At 43.3% G+C, this 13,223-nt stretch overlaps 1 protein-coding gene across 3 annotated transcripts; it reads right to left on the reverse strand.

Moving 5' to 3' along the window:
* Window positions 1-747: 747 nt before the first annotated feature.
* LOC118359005 (regulator of G-protein signaling 21-like) lies at window positions 748-4,569 on the reverse strand. Of its 3 annotated transcripts, none has more exons than XM_035737129.2 (5): window positions 4,410-4,569; window positions 3,693-3,759; window positions 3,496-3,566; window positions 2,596-2,762; window positions 748-2,411 (listed from the first exon to the last, which is right to left on the reverse strand). In XM_035737129.2, the coding sequence occupies exons 2-5, from the start codon at window positions 3,701-3,703 to the stop codon at window positions 2,235-2,237; spliced, it is 426 nt and encodes a 141-aa protein (XP_035593022.1). In that variant the 5' UTR covers window positions 3,704-3,759; window positions 4,410-4,569; the 3' UTR covers window positions 748-2,234. The 3 variants fall into 3 exon arrangements, with proteins under 3 accessions (XP_035593022.1, XP_035593021.1, XP_035593023.1); XM_035737128.2 differs by having other exon boundaries at window positions 3,496-3,587; XM_035737130.2 differs by lacking the exons at window positions 3,496-3,566; window positions 3,693-3,759.
* Between the last annotated feature and the right edge of the window lie 8,654 nt (window positions 4,570-13,223).

Raw genomic sequence — 13,223 nt, forward strand, 5'->3', positions numbered from 1 at the left:
GTTTCTTTGTTTCCAGATACAGAACACAGTGTTATTGTATTTTCTTTAGGCCCAAACAATGCCCTGTCCTATTATTGTGTTTATAAGGCTTTGAGAATCGTTGTATTGGTTCAGGCACATTTGTATTGTCATCCCAGGAAAAGGAGACAGAGGAACAGATTATTTGAATGTAATAGTATGTTTGGTAGAGGCAGACACCTAAATCCCTGCTGTAGCCCTGCCTGGCGGAGTATTATGTTGATTTAATGCTGTGTTACAGGTCTCATCTCAGATTCATCACCCTTATTAACACTGTCTTCAAGTCTCATATCCCAAATGTCAGATGCTGTCTTGGTTGGAGAACTTTCCAGTCCTCTGTAGTGAGACACACACACACACACACACACACACACACACACACACACACACACACACACACACACACACACACACACACACACACACACACACACACACACACACACACACACACACACACACACACACACACACACACACACACACACACACACACACACACACACACACACACACACACTCTCCCACAAACTCAGACAGACAGTAACAAATTGGTCACATTGTTGAACCTCCTGCCTTTTGGCAGAAACATCAGCATCAAATTCTCCCAATGTGTTCCTGGAAAGGCAACACTATTCCACATACTAATCATAACTCTACTTATTTTCATTCATCTGTAAAACAGAAATCCACATCCCATCCCAGAGCTAATAATTACAGTACATCTGATTCATACAGCGTTGTGGAGACAGGGCTTTAATGTATTATGACCAATTGGAAAGATGTCCATGTGCACATACAGCTGGAACAGTGATTAGATTTGTTGATATGAATGGAAAAGTATACTAAAAACTTGCCACAGCTTTTGGAGAGAGGAAGACGTCAGGGGGCCATATAGGAAGACATAGTGACAGTAATAAGACTACAGTCCAGGACGTAACAGACTGTGTTAAGTCTCAGTATTCCTTGCTGTTTCCTCTCAGCATGATACAGCCTCCTGCAGAGAGTGATGTATACCAGCAACACATGCAGTAGATTTGGCCAGAAACACAATCAAAGTCCCATTTGTGTGTGGGTGCATGCATGCATGTGTAACTCACTGAGAGAACAGTGATGTGTTACTCAAGAGAGCATGATATTGTATCCCAGAGCAGGTTTGTACATGCTACACTTGCATGTATCCACGTTTACTAGTGGAAGACACCGGGTGTGTATCCTTGCAGGGGGTCTGTGTGCAAAAAGGGGAATGTCATGGGTGTTATAGTGTGGTGCTTCTACAGTACATAGACTCCTGCTGGGGAGAGACTATACACCTGGACTGGTGTTAGACATAGCACTATATTAGATTCATGTAGACAACATGAAATCACGTTGTGCAATGTGTGAAAACAGAAGGGAGAAGCAGAGGGGGAGAAAGAGAGAGAGAGATGATTCAAACGATGGCCCATTGGCCTGGTGGCCTAGGGAGCAGAATGTTTGGGGTTGGTCTGGTTATGAGAGATAAAGAGGAACAACATGAGGGTACGGCTGAGAGACAGAGACACCGACCTCAGTTGATGCTGCACTGATTGTGTTGGCTTGGCCTTTTGAATTGCAATTACACATGCACACACACAAATGCACACACACACACACACACACACACACACACACACACACACACACACACACACACACACACACACACAAAATTGCATTGGTTGGCCTGTTGAATTCCTGTCATAGACAGAAACACAGAAATGAACAAATCAACATAAATGTTGTCTTGTTCATTAATGGCAAGTCTGACATATCCTAATTTACATAGACAGCGGGAAAATACCATAAATAATTACAACTCATGTGCAAAGTAACAATCAATGGATAACCAATGGATAATACTAACCTTGTAAAAAAGAATACAAGTTATAAAACATACATAATACGTTACACTATAAATAAAGTCTTTATAGTATAAAATGTTTCATCATATCTATAATTGTAGCATTTTCACAAGGATAGATTATCCCGCTTTACAATAATAGAACACGATTGGGAGCCACGAAGCTAGATGATGAATTATCATTAGAGAGAGCCCTGTGTTTTGTGCTCCAGCCCAAAGTTAAACCACGCTGAACTAACACGGACAGGTAGTTAGAGAAGAGAGAGTTGAATCACTGTCAGCCCACAGCCTGATGGTTGTAGACAGGTATTATTCTTCACCTGGTCCTGGAACCTCAGCTGGCGTCTGATGGTTCTAAAAGAACCTGATAGATTTCAGATTTCAGGAATCTGGGATAACTGTCCTTTTTCATCAGCTTGTATATCACTCTCTGGGCCTTGTCGAAGCAGCTCAGGGTCGGCTGAGACATGCTGTTTGTAATCTCATGCCTGGTCTCACAGTCGATGTTTATCTGGAATTGAGTAATGAATGAAACATTGTCTTTGTGAAACCATTATGTTGGACAGAGAAAGGGGGAAATAGAGAGAGAGAGAGACAGAGACAGTTATAGGGAGAGAGCTCGAGAGAGAAAATGAAAGAAAGAAAGAAGATAAAGTTGCACCGAAAGAGATGTTCCATCTGATGTCTATATGCACCTGTCTGGGGGCGTCGACCTGTACAAACTCTGTGTAGATTCTTTTCGCTGCTTCAGCCATCTCAGTGTTGGAGGTGATGGTCTTGTATTCCTCACAGACCAGCCAGAACAAGATGTTCTCCTCGCTGTACTCTGTCTTCAGGAACTCTCTGAAGGCCAGCTGCCCTGCTACACAGTAGAGACAGAAAAAAGGAGAATGGTGTGAAATTAGAATTACAGACCGAATCACACTCACATTCACACAGGCAGGCACACACATGTGAGCATGGCCACTGCCCATGACCTGCAGGTTCAGAGAGAGAGTAGGCTGGCCCATGAAGTTGTCAAACTGGTTTAGTTTGAGTGAGTCCCTAAATGACAGAGACTTATTAAAGGAATATGTTTGCTCAAGCACAACAACAGATGTTCTGGGTTTCCATTTTAAAATGGTCCTCTACTGTTATTTTGCAACCTCCAATGCTGTTACAGTAAATTAATATACAGCAGAATAAGGGTGTTAAATGTACAATGCCAAAAAAAACATGACATTTGTTTTAGATGTGAGTGAGTCATTATTTCAGATGTCATATGGGAATAGTTGTCCTTTGTGTCCTGTAACCTACTGTAGCCTTCTCAAAATGCTTCGCTTACTTAAAGATCCGTGCAGCTGTGCCAATTGTTATTTGTCTTTTGGGAACACAAACATACATTACTCACACTAATTGCATTACATAAATCACAGCTGGAGAACTGACTTAAATCGACACAAGGCAAAATATGTACAATGGCAGCCAACTTGTCCCCCCTATTGCAAGGACTTCAGACTTATACTGGCACCACTTCTCTGCACTTGCTTCGGTAGTACTGTATCAACAGTATCAGTGGAGAAAGACAGAGAGTAAAGAAGAGTACATCGTCTTACTTTTACACTCCAGAAGTTTTTTGAGGGACTGTCGCCATGACACAACTTCATCGTTCGGGGGCTTGGGAGCCCTACAGAAACAACAAAAAAGCCTAGAGACTCTTAATTGTTTGTTGTTGATGATGAATGTGATATTGGTGATGATGATGATGATGTTCCAATGGTTTACATTTAAACAGAACATGATGTTGACTTACTTCCTGTCCATGCCCCTGTGCCTGATATTCGACCTAACATGAGAAATGGAGGATGGAAACAGCTGATCTAAAATGAGAGATAGACAGAGAGAGAGAGAGAGAGAGAGAGAGAGAGAGAGAGAGAGAAAGACGGGAGGAGAGAGTGACAGAGAGAGAGACACAGACAGAGAGACGGAGAGAGAGAGGCAACAGAGCACAGGAAGCCTGTCTAGTCAAAGATGTTTTTGTGCCAAAAAATGCAGAAGCAGAACAGCAACTGGACAGTATCGCTATGAATTATGGGACAGAAAAAGAAAACCTCTAAACTTCAGCTTACAGAATCTGCTGATGTTTCAGAAGACACTGATCATCTATTATGATTATTGAATCATTAATAGATTACAAGTATTACTTCAAAATGAGTAACCAACAGTTTGCTACGGAAGTAAGGAGCATTCCCCATGTCAAAATAGTTTAAAACAAGCAATAATCTGTCATGTTTGACCATTTATCAGTGATCAGTGTTCTGTATCAGACTCACAATATATGAACTACCAATCACTTACAATGAAGCATAATTCCTTTGTGCTTAGAAATGCAAACAAAAGCAGCAAAACAATTTAGGTCGGCCAGTTGATGTTCAGTACAGAATTAAAGGAATGTGAAAGGAACGGTCCCAACCCAAGGTTTTCTCTATTTCTCTATACAGGAAAAGAAAAGTATAAAGCTCATACTTACAATGTATATATATATAGTTATCCAAAATCCCTTCAAAATCCCCGAAAATGAGTTTGTACTCCTGAAAAATTAGCACTGGTCGATATGCTCAACAACTGATTTTTTTCCTACTTCTAGTTGGACTTCCCTATTCTATTCCCCCGTTTGCTATTCCCCTCTGGCTAAAACACACAAGTATCCACATGTTGGGCTGGGAGGAGGATTGGCAGATGGGAGGGTTAAGAGGTGATTCAGAGATTTTACTGTGCATTTTGGAATTCCCAGGGTGGGAATCAAGGAAGCTTGAAAAATCAGAGAGAGATGTTCGACTCAGTTCAACGATAAACCATTTGCCCATCACTCTCCCATGAAGACAGGCAGTAGAGGAGGGGGTAAGAAGGAGGAAGAAAGGAAGGAGTGAGGGAGACAGGGACACACACACACCGTCGTCCCCCAGTTACGAGGGCTATGAAAATGACTGATGACAGAACAACTGGCAGTGTAGTGAGCAAGGGGGACAAGCGACAGCTTTGGGGACAGACGCAGCAGAGTGTCTCTACCTGTCCACCCCTCCCGGTAGATTTGTGAGCCCTCGATGAGACACTGTGGGAGAATGAGAACAGGTGCTATAAAAACGGCATCTGTGGCTGCTGCAGCTGGAAACCTGACAACACAAACAAAACCTGTCAGATATGAGCCTGTGTTTCATTTTGCACAGGCTAACATTATCATTCCTTCTCAGGAGCCTCTGTGCCATGTGCCACAATCTATGCAGGAATTTCTACAGCCCAGCACTTACACCTGACTCAACTAACCGTGGACAGTGTTTGAGACCATGAATTAGGTGGATGGTGTTGAATCAGGTATGTTACAAAAGCCTTTACACACATGCTGGCCTCCATGGTCATGATTGGTCACGCTTCTTCTATGCGGTTTCCCCCAGCCTTTCACTTGGTCTGTGTCCAGGAGCAGACATAAAAACCATCTTAGCCCTTTTCCTATTTGTCATGTATTTGTCATGCATTAATTCCCTCTGAACTATGGCCATGGCTTTGCTGTGTACAAGGGCAGGTGAAGGCCAGTTTATCCATTGGGCTCAGTGCCTCTGCCAAGCTGAATGAAACAGCCATTCATCTTCCAGCCAACCTCCCTCTATTCATCCATTCACAAGGTGAGAACACTCAGTCCTGTTGAGGCTTGTGATGGAATAGTTTCTTTACCTTTATTTATTGACCTTCATCCCACCAGGCTATGTATTTGAGAGGTCATTACTCCTATGCAACAATGACCAGGGGAAAGGTTGCAGTGAAAGGAGAGCAGAGATGTTGAGTAAAGGGGAAGGGCTGCACTGGAGATGAGAGGTGGTCCAGCTGGGAATTATTCTGATACATGAGTGATAAATGATTCCTGTAAAATATACAACATCTACGCTCTTGAAGCAGACTTCTTCAGTAGATAATGCTTTTTTTTTTTACAACACTGCGTCGAGTTATTCAAGATTTCTTAATGAGCTACAAAGATTTCATAAGTGTAAATGACACCTTAGGTAAACATTGTGTAAACTTCTAGATATTTGTAGAGGCAATATAGACTCCCTGAAGACGTTTGGATTAGCTCAACTCCTGATTTGAATAACCGCCACTGCTCTCCATGTGTACTGAATCAAACCTGTGGAGGACTTATTTATAGAAGAAGAAGAAAATAACATTCCACTGATTTTCAATAAAATCTCTCTATTCACTCAAATCCATTCTCTAGTGGGAGAAAATGAGAGATAGAGAAAGATGGAAACGCAGAGAGGAACAGAAAGAGATGGAGAGAGTGGATACGAGATTTTAATATTGTTATTATTTCTTAAAGGTCCAATGCAGACAATTTTATCTCAATATCAAATCATTTCTGGGTAACAATGAAATACCTTACTGTGATTGTTTTCAATTAAAATTAGCAATTTCTCAAACAATAACTTTGCTAGGACTGTCTGGGAGTAATCTGAGTGGGGAGGGGAACTAGCTGTTATTGGTAGAGAGGTTTGGAACTCTCCTTCTTATTGGTTGATTAAATAATTGATGTCACCAGGCAGGTCTAAACTGCATCCCATCAAAACAGGTAGAAAGTTCATGCGGTCTTTTCAAACAGCTCTTACACTAATGCGCATTATCACAATTTCACAGTATTTGTCAGGCATATGTGTATAGGTGGCAGGGAAGTCAGGCGCAGGAGAGTCAAACGGAGTGTAAAATGGAGTCTTTTAATAATGTCCTAGTATCATGCTCCATAACACTAAACAGGAAAAGAACATAAACAAAATATGGGTACGAAGACCCGACGCGCACCTATACAACAAACAACACTACACTGACAATAAACAATCTCTGACAAAGACATGAGGGGAAACAGAGGGTTAAATACACAACAGGTAATGAATGGGATTGAAAACAGGTGTGTGGGAAGACAAGACAAAACCAATGGAAAATGAAAAAAAGGATCAATGATGGCTAGAAGACCGGTGACGTCGAAAGCCGAGCACCGCCCGAACAAGGAGAGGCAACGACTTCGGCAGAAGTCGTGACAGTATTATTCCAACCTCATAGTGTGGAAATATATATAAAACACTGGAAAAAAATTGGACTGCACTGGGACTTTAATTATCTTTTGTTATGACAGGAGAAACAGGACTGGGACATCCATTTTTAATGAATGTGATTTGCATTTTCACATGGACTCATGGTGATTACCACCCCATACTGATTGGAGACTTGATTAGCCAGCAGCCTTCCTCTTCTCCCTCCTCTGTTCTGTTCTGGTTGCTCTGTGGCAACAATACTCCCTAATTACATAGCATTTGACCACCAGGCGTACTGGAAAAAAATCCCTGTTCACTTCCAATGTAACAATAACAATTTTATTTCCTTCCAAATCCTCTTTCTTTTTCTCTCTCCCTCTCGCTCTCTCAAAATGTAATTAAATGCAACCCTTGTCCAGCTACCACCCATGGCACACCTTCAGAGGCCTGGCCAAGTCCCAGCTGCTGTGTTTCCATTGCATCTGTAAGCAACAGGACGACTTCCAGGATGCGGTCAACACCTTGCTCGCGGCAGCGGGGCTTCCTGCAGTCGGCCAGGTGCTCGTTCCCGGTAGTGCGGTGGCGGCGGGGATCTCTGCAATATGAAGAACTCCGACCTCCGGGATCTCCTGGTGCAGAGCTATCTGAGGCTTCTTAATGAGCGGCTAGCGGGAGGTGCCGGGGGAGCACTTCTACCAGCTGCTCAACGTCCTCTACGCCTCGACGAGGGCCATGCTTCCAATCCGCTTCCCGTCGCCATGGTCCTCCACACGACCAACTGCGTGTACGGCATCCGCTGCTGTCTGTCAGGCGTGACGTACATAGGGGAGATGGGCGGTGCGATGCAGATGAGGATGGCTCAGCTCCTGTACAACATCGCCATGCAGAGGCACACCTATATGCCGCTGGTGGGGCACTTCTTGAGGCAGCACGACCCTTCCTTCCTGTCGATGATGGGGCTGGAGCACAATCGGGGGGTCCCAGGCACGGAGGTGCAAGCGGCAACGTGTTTGGGTTTCCAGACTCAGGACAGGATTGCCGAGAGGGCTCAACTCCAGGGCCTGACTCGCTCGATCGCTCGCCCTCCATCCTTCTCTCCCTTTCTCACACACAAATACAGTGGCGGTCTGGCTGGTTGAAAACTAGCTGGCTGGCAAAGGGGCCGGTTCAACCACACCCCTAGTCTCCCTCGGTGTGCTTAGGCCGAACAAATCCCTCAAAGAGGGCCAACATGGTGATGCAGAGGAACATAGCTGCGGGACGTTTCAAGGAGCTCGGCTTATGGTTGCGGTGAGGTTGCGCCAGCCACAGTGCACACAGACACATTAAAACACAGACGGACAGACGGACACACAGACACATGGGCAGACAGACCCACTCACCCACCCACAGCGATGTGCCTCGCTCGTTCTCCGAGCAGGCAAGGGGCGCAACAAGCAATTCAAGGTGCGGCTCTCCATTGGATCATTCTGGGGGGGTGTATAAATCTGGGCTGGATGGAGGTAGAGGCTGAATAGTCCATGCGTGGGCACTTGTTCTCCGGTATGTTGGCGGCCTGGCTGAGTTCCTTTCTCCACTGTTTCAAACATTACCATAGCGGAGGATGCATCTAACAGTCGATGCTCTACATAAAGCTCTCTCTCTCTCTCTCTCTCTCTCTCTCTCTCTCTCTCTCTCTCTCTCTCTCTCTCTCTCTTTCTCTCTCGTTCTCTTACTCTTTGACCCACAGACACGATCATACATACACTCTATGCATTTTTTTTCATTTGGTGTAGAGTATAGTATTTGATTGTATGCATTGCCAAATCCACAGCTGACATCCTATAACCAACATATTATCAGCCACTGTGGGGAGCTCTGTCTCTATTAGGCTTCTCTCCCTATCCTTGTCTCTCTCTCTCTCCCCTTCTCCTCCTCTGACAGTGGGTCTGGCCAAGCACAGAGTTGCTGTGGCCGCTATTGCTCATGTTAAAAGCTCAGCTACCACTGTCCATGGCCTAAGTGTTTGGCTCTGTGTCTCAGTGGCAGGACACACCTATTGGTTAGGGCTACGTTTAATGTAGTTGGATGTACTCATTGTGTTCAACCACAAGTAATTTCCTTATTGTTTCCCTTATTGGCACTTCCGATGGAGAGCAGCAATGTAAATACTTATAAAGTTATAACCTTTTCTCTTTCAGGGTTCCCATTTAATGTTTTTTTTTTGTCTGTCTGGGTTACTGCTGCTGTCTGGCTGTAGGTATGTAATCTGTCAGTCTCAGTGGGTCTGTGTTTATCCTCAATAACATCAGTCTGTCTGCAGGCTCACCCCACAATAACGCTTACATTCACAGCGGCTGTACAATATCCATATTCAACACAGTCTTTGCTGTTTATGTATTTGTTCTCCTTAATCTCATTTAATCATTCCCACTTTGTCTCTGTGGTACTGTGCTGTTTGTTGCTACTTGGATCCCTGCCAAACTTTTAATTTGTTAACCATTTAATCAAAACTCTGCATTTAACATATTTACCAAAGTCTTAGTTTTTCCCTTGTTCAACTTTTTTTGTTCAACTTTTTCACGCCAGACACTTTATCTGGACATGGTTCTACCGGAGTTCCACCAGACGAGAAAACGAATTGGAAACATTAACGCTATGCTACACTATGAACTATCACCTTATAGTGAGGATAGGTGAGTTGCCAGCCCAGCTTCAGACGCAATCGTTAGTACAATTTAAGTGTAGGAAAGGATGAAACAGCGTCTTTGCCACCAGTAAGTACAGATAGTAGTATAAATCCCCCTGCACAGTCTCCGCAGCCTGACTACTTTCTTAAGGCTTCTGGAAAAAATACTGTAGGTATGCTCAACCGATGTCGCTCATTCAGACGACAGAAACGTTCAACCGGTTCTCCCAATTAAGCAACGAATCGGAGACCGAGCCAACTCCATTACCCACAATACTAGACTTAAAAATAATCCCCAGCAATCATACATTGTTTACCAGGGGTCAGGGCTACCGACGTAAAGGCTAATCAGAAGATGGTGCTGGCTGAAACTGGCAAGTGTGGATGCTATAGGATGCTATAGGAATAATGCTATCCACGTCAGCAACAACGATGTTAGGATGAAACAGTCAGAGGTCACCAAGTGCAGGTCACCAAGTGCAACATATATTCAGTGTGTAACTTAGCTAGAAAGATGCGTGTCATCGAGTAATTGTCCCTGGCCCCTTTTCAGTTAGGGGAAGTGATGAGCTCTATCGCAGAGTCTACCAACTCAATCACTGGTTGAAAACTGTTTTCTGACCCTCCCAAAAGGTAGAATTTGTAGATAACTGGCCCTCTTTCTGGGACTCCCCCACAAACAGAACCAAGCCTGATGTGCTGAGGAGTGACTGACTCCATCCAAGCTGGAGGGGTGCTCTCATCTTACCTATCAACATAGACAAGGTTCTAACTCCTCTAGCTCCACAATGATATAGGGTGCAGGCCAGGCAATAGGTTGTTAGTCACTAGCACAGTCAGTGTGTTCAGCTCAGCTTTCCCCATTGAGACCATGTCTGTGCCTCGATCTAGGTTGAACAAAACTAAACATGGCAGTGTTCGACTTAGCAATCTCACTGGAATAAAGACCTTCTCCACTCCTGTCATTATTGAAAGAGATTGTGCTAATACTGTACCTCACATCTCAAAATAGGACTACTTAATGTTAGATCCCTCACTTCCAAGGTAATCATAGTCAATTAACTAAGCACTAATCATAACCTTGATGTGATTGGCCTGACTGAAACATTGCTAAAGATTCATGAATTTACTGTGTTAAATGAGACCTCTCCTTCTTGTTACACTAGTGCGTATATCCCCCGCGCATACAGCAGATGTGGAGGTGTTGCTAACATTTATTAGAGCAAATTTCAATAATTTATTTGAAAAAAGACTGCGTTTTTGTCTTTTGAGCTTCTAATCATGAAATGTTTGCAGCCTACTCAATCACTTTTTATAGCTACTGTTTTACAGGTCACCTGGGCCGTATACAGTGTTTCTCTCGGAGTTCCCTGAATTTTTATCGGATCTTGTTGTCATGGCAGATAATATTCTACTTTTTGGTGACTTGTCTCCGGACCTACGCGTTGCCACGGGCATACCTTGGATCTAGTTTTGTCCCATGGAATAAATATTGTGGAGCTAAATGTTTTTACTCAAAATCCTGGACTATCGGACCACCATCTTATTATGTTGGCAATCGCAACAAATAATCTGCTCAGACCCAAACCAAGAATTATCAAAAGCCGCGCTATAAATTCTCGGACAACCTAAAGATTCCTCGATGCCCTTCCAGACTTCCTCCACCTACCCAAGGAATTCGGAGTACAAAAATCACTACGTAACTGAGGATCTAAATATAACCTTGCGTAATACCTTAGATGCAGTCGCACGCCTAAAAACAAACAACTTTTGTCACAAGAAATTAGCTCCTTGGTATACAGAAAATCCACTACCCGAGCCCTGAAGCAAGCTTCCTGAAAATTGGAATGGAAATGGTGCTTCACCAAACTGGAAGTCTTCCGAATAGCTTGAAAAGACAGCCCTTGCAATATCAAAGAGCCCTCACTGATGCTCGATCAGCCTACTTTTCCAACCTAATTGAGGAGATTAAGAACAATCCAAAATGTATTTTTGATACTGTCACAAAGCTAACTAAAAAGCAGCATTCCCCAAGAGAAGATGGCCTTTACTTCAGCAGTGATGAATTCATGAACTTCTTCGATGAGAAGATCATGAACATTATAATCATTAGAAAGAAAATTACAGACTCTTCTTTGAATCTGACTATTTCTCCAAAGCTCAGGGTCCTGAATCTGCACAGCATTGCCAGGAACTAGGCTCAATGGAGACACTCGGGTGTTTTAATCCTGTATATATCGACACATTCATGAAAATAGTCATGGCCTCTAAACCTTCCAGCTGCCTACTGGACCCTATTCCAATTAAACTACTGAAAGAGCTGCTTCCTGTGCTTGGCCCTCCATGTCGAACATAATAAATGGCTCCCTATCCTCCGGATGTGTACCAGACTCACAAAAAATGGCAGTAATAAAGCCTCTCCTGAAAAAACCTTCATCCAGAAAACGTATTGAATCTCCCATTCCTCTACTTTTTGGTGATGAAGTAAAACATTTTTGAAAAAGCTGTTGTGTAGCAATTCACTGCCTTTGTGAAGACAAATAATGTGTACGAAATGCTTCAGTCTGGTTTTAGACCCTTTCATAGTACTGAGACTACACTCGTGAAGGTGGTAAATTAACTATTATTGGCGTCATACCAAGGCTCTGCATCTGTCCTCATGCTCCGAGACCTTAGTGCCGCTTTTAACACCATCGATCACCACATTCTTTTGGAGATATTTGAAACCCTAATTGTCTACACAGACAAGTTCTTGCCTGGTTTAGGTCTTATCTGTCGGAAAGATATCAGTTTGTCTCTGTAGATGGTTTGTCCTCTGACAAATTAATTGTACGTTTCAGTGTTTCTCAATGTTCCGTTTAAGGACCACTATTGTTTCTATTATATATTCTACCTCTTGGTGATGTCATCAGGAAAAACAATTACAACTTTTACTGCTATGCGGACGAAATACAGCTGTACATTTCGATTAAACATGGTGAAGCCCCAAAATAAATGTGACACCCAGAATGCCTGTGCTTCAAGACAACCAAAAAATGTGATCATATTACTCCAGTGCCAGCCTCTCTACACTGGCTCCCTGTTAAGGCTACAGCTGATTTCAAAGTTTTACTGCTAACCTACAAAGAATTACATGGATTTGCTCCTACCTATCTCTTCCATTTGGTCCTGTCATACATACTTACACGTATGCTACGGTCACAAGATGAAGGCCACCTTATTGTGCCAAGTATTTCTAAGCAAAGAGCTGGAGGCAGGGCTCCATTTTTATGGAATGGTCTGCCTATCCCATGTCGAGACAGAGTCTGCGTCTCTCACCTTTAACCTTTTCACAAGTACCAACATACAGGTGTGATCATTCTACAGTGGTCCTTGCAGTGTAAGCTCAAACCGGTGTGATTAGAGAGCTTACTTACTCGATTGACACAACAGTCAACATTTGAGCTAGCCACACTGTTTTTCCACAGAAACATTTGCACATACACAGTGCTTACAAAGTGGTGTCCTGAATGTGACCAGTTTATTTTTGGATGCAATGTTCAGACATTCACAGAAGTAGCAACAGCATACAATCATCCAAACCAGAAAATGTTGGCTACAT

This window comes from Oncorhynchus keta, chromosome 26 (assembly GCF_023373465.1).
Source record: "Oncorhynchus keta strain PuntledgeMale-10-30-2019 chromosome 26, Oket_V2, whole genome shotgun sequence".
Taxonomy (NCBI): Eukaryota; Metazoa; Chordata; class Actinopteri; order Salmoniformes; family Salmonidae; genus Oncorhynchus; species Oncorhynchus keta.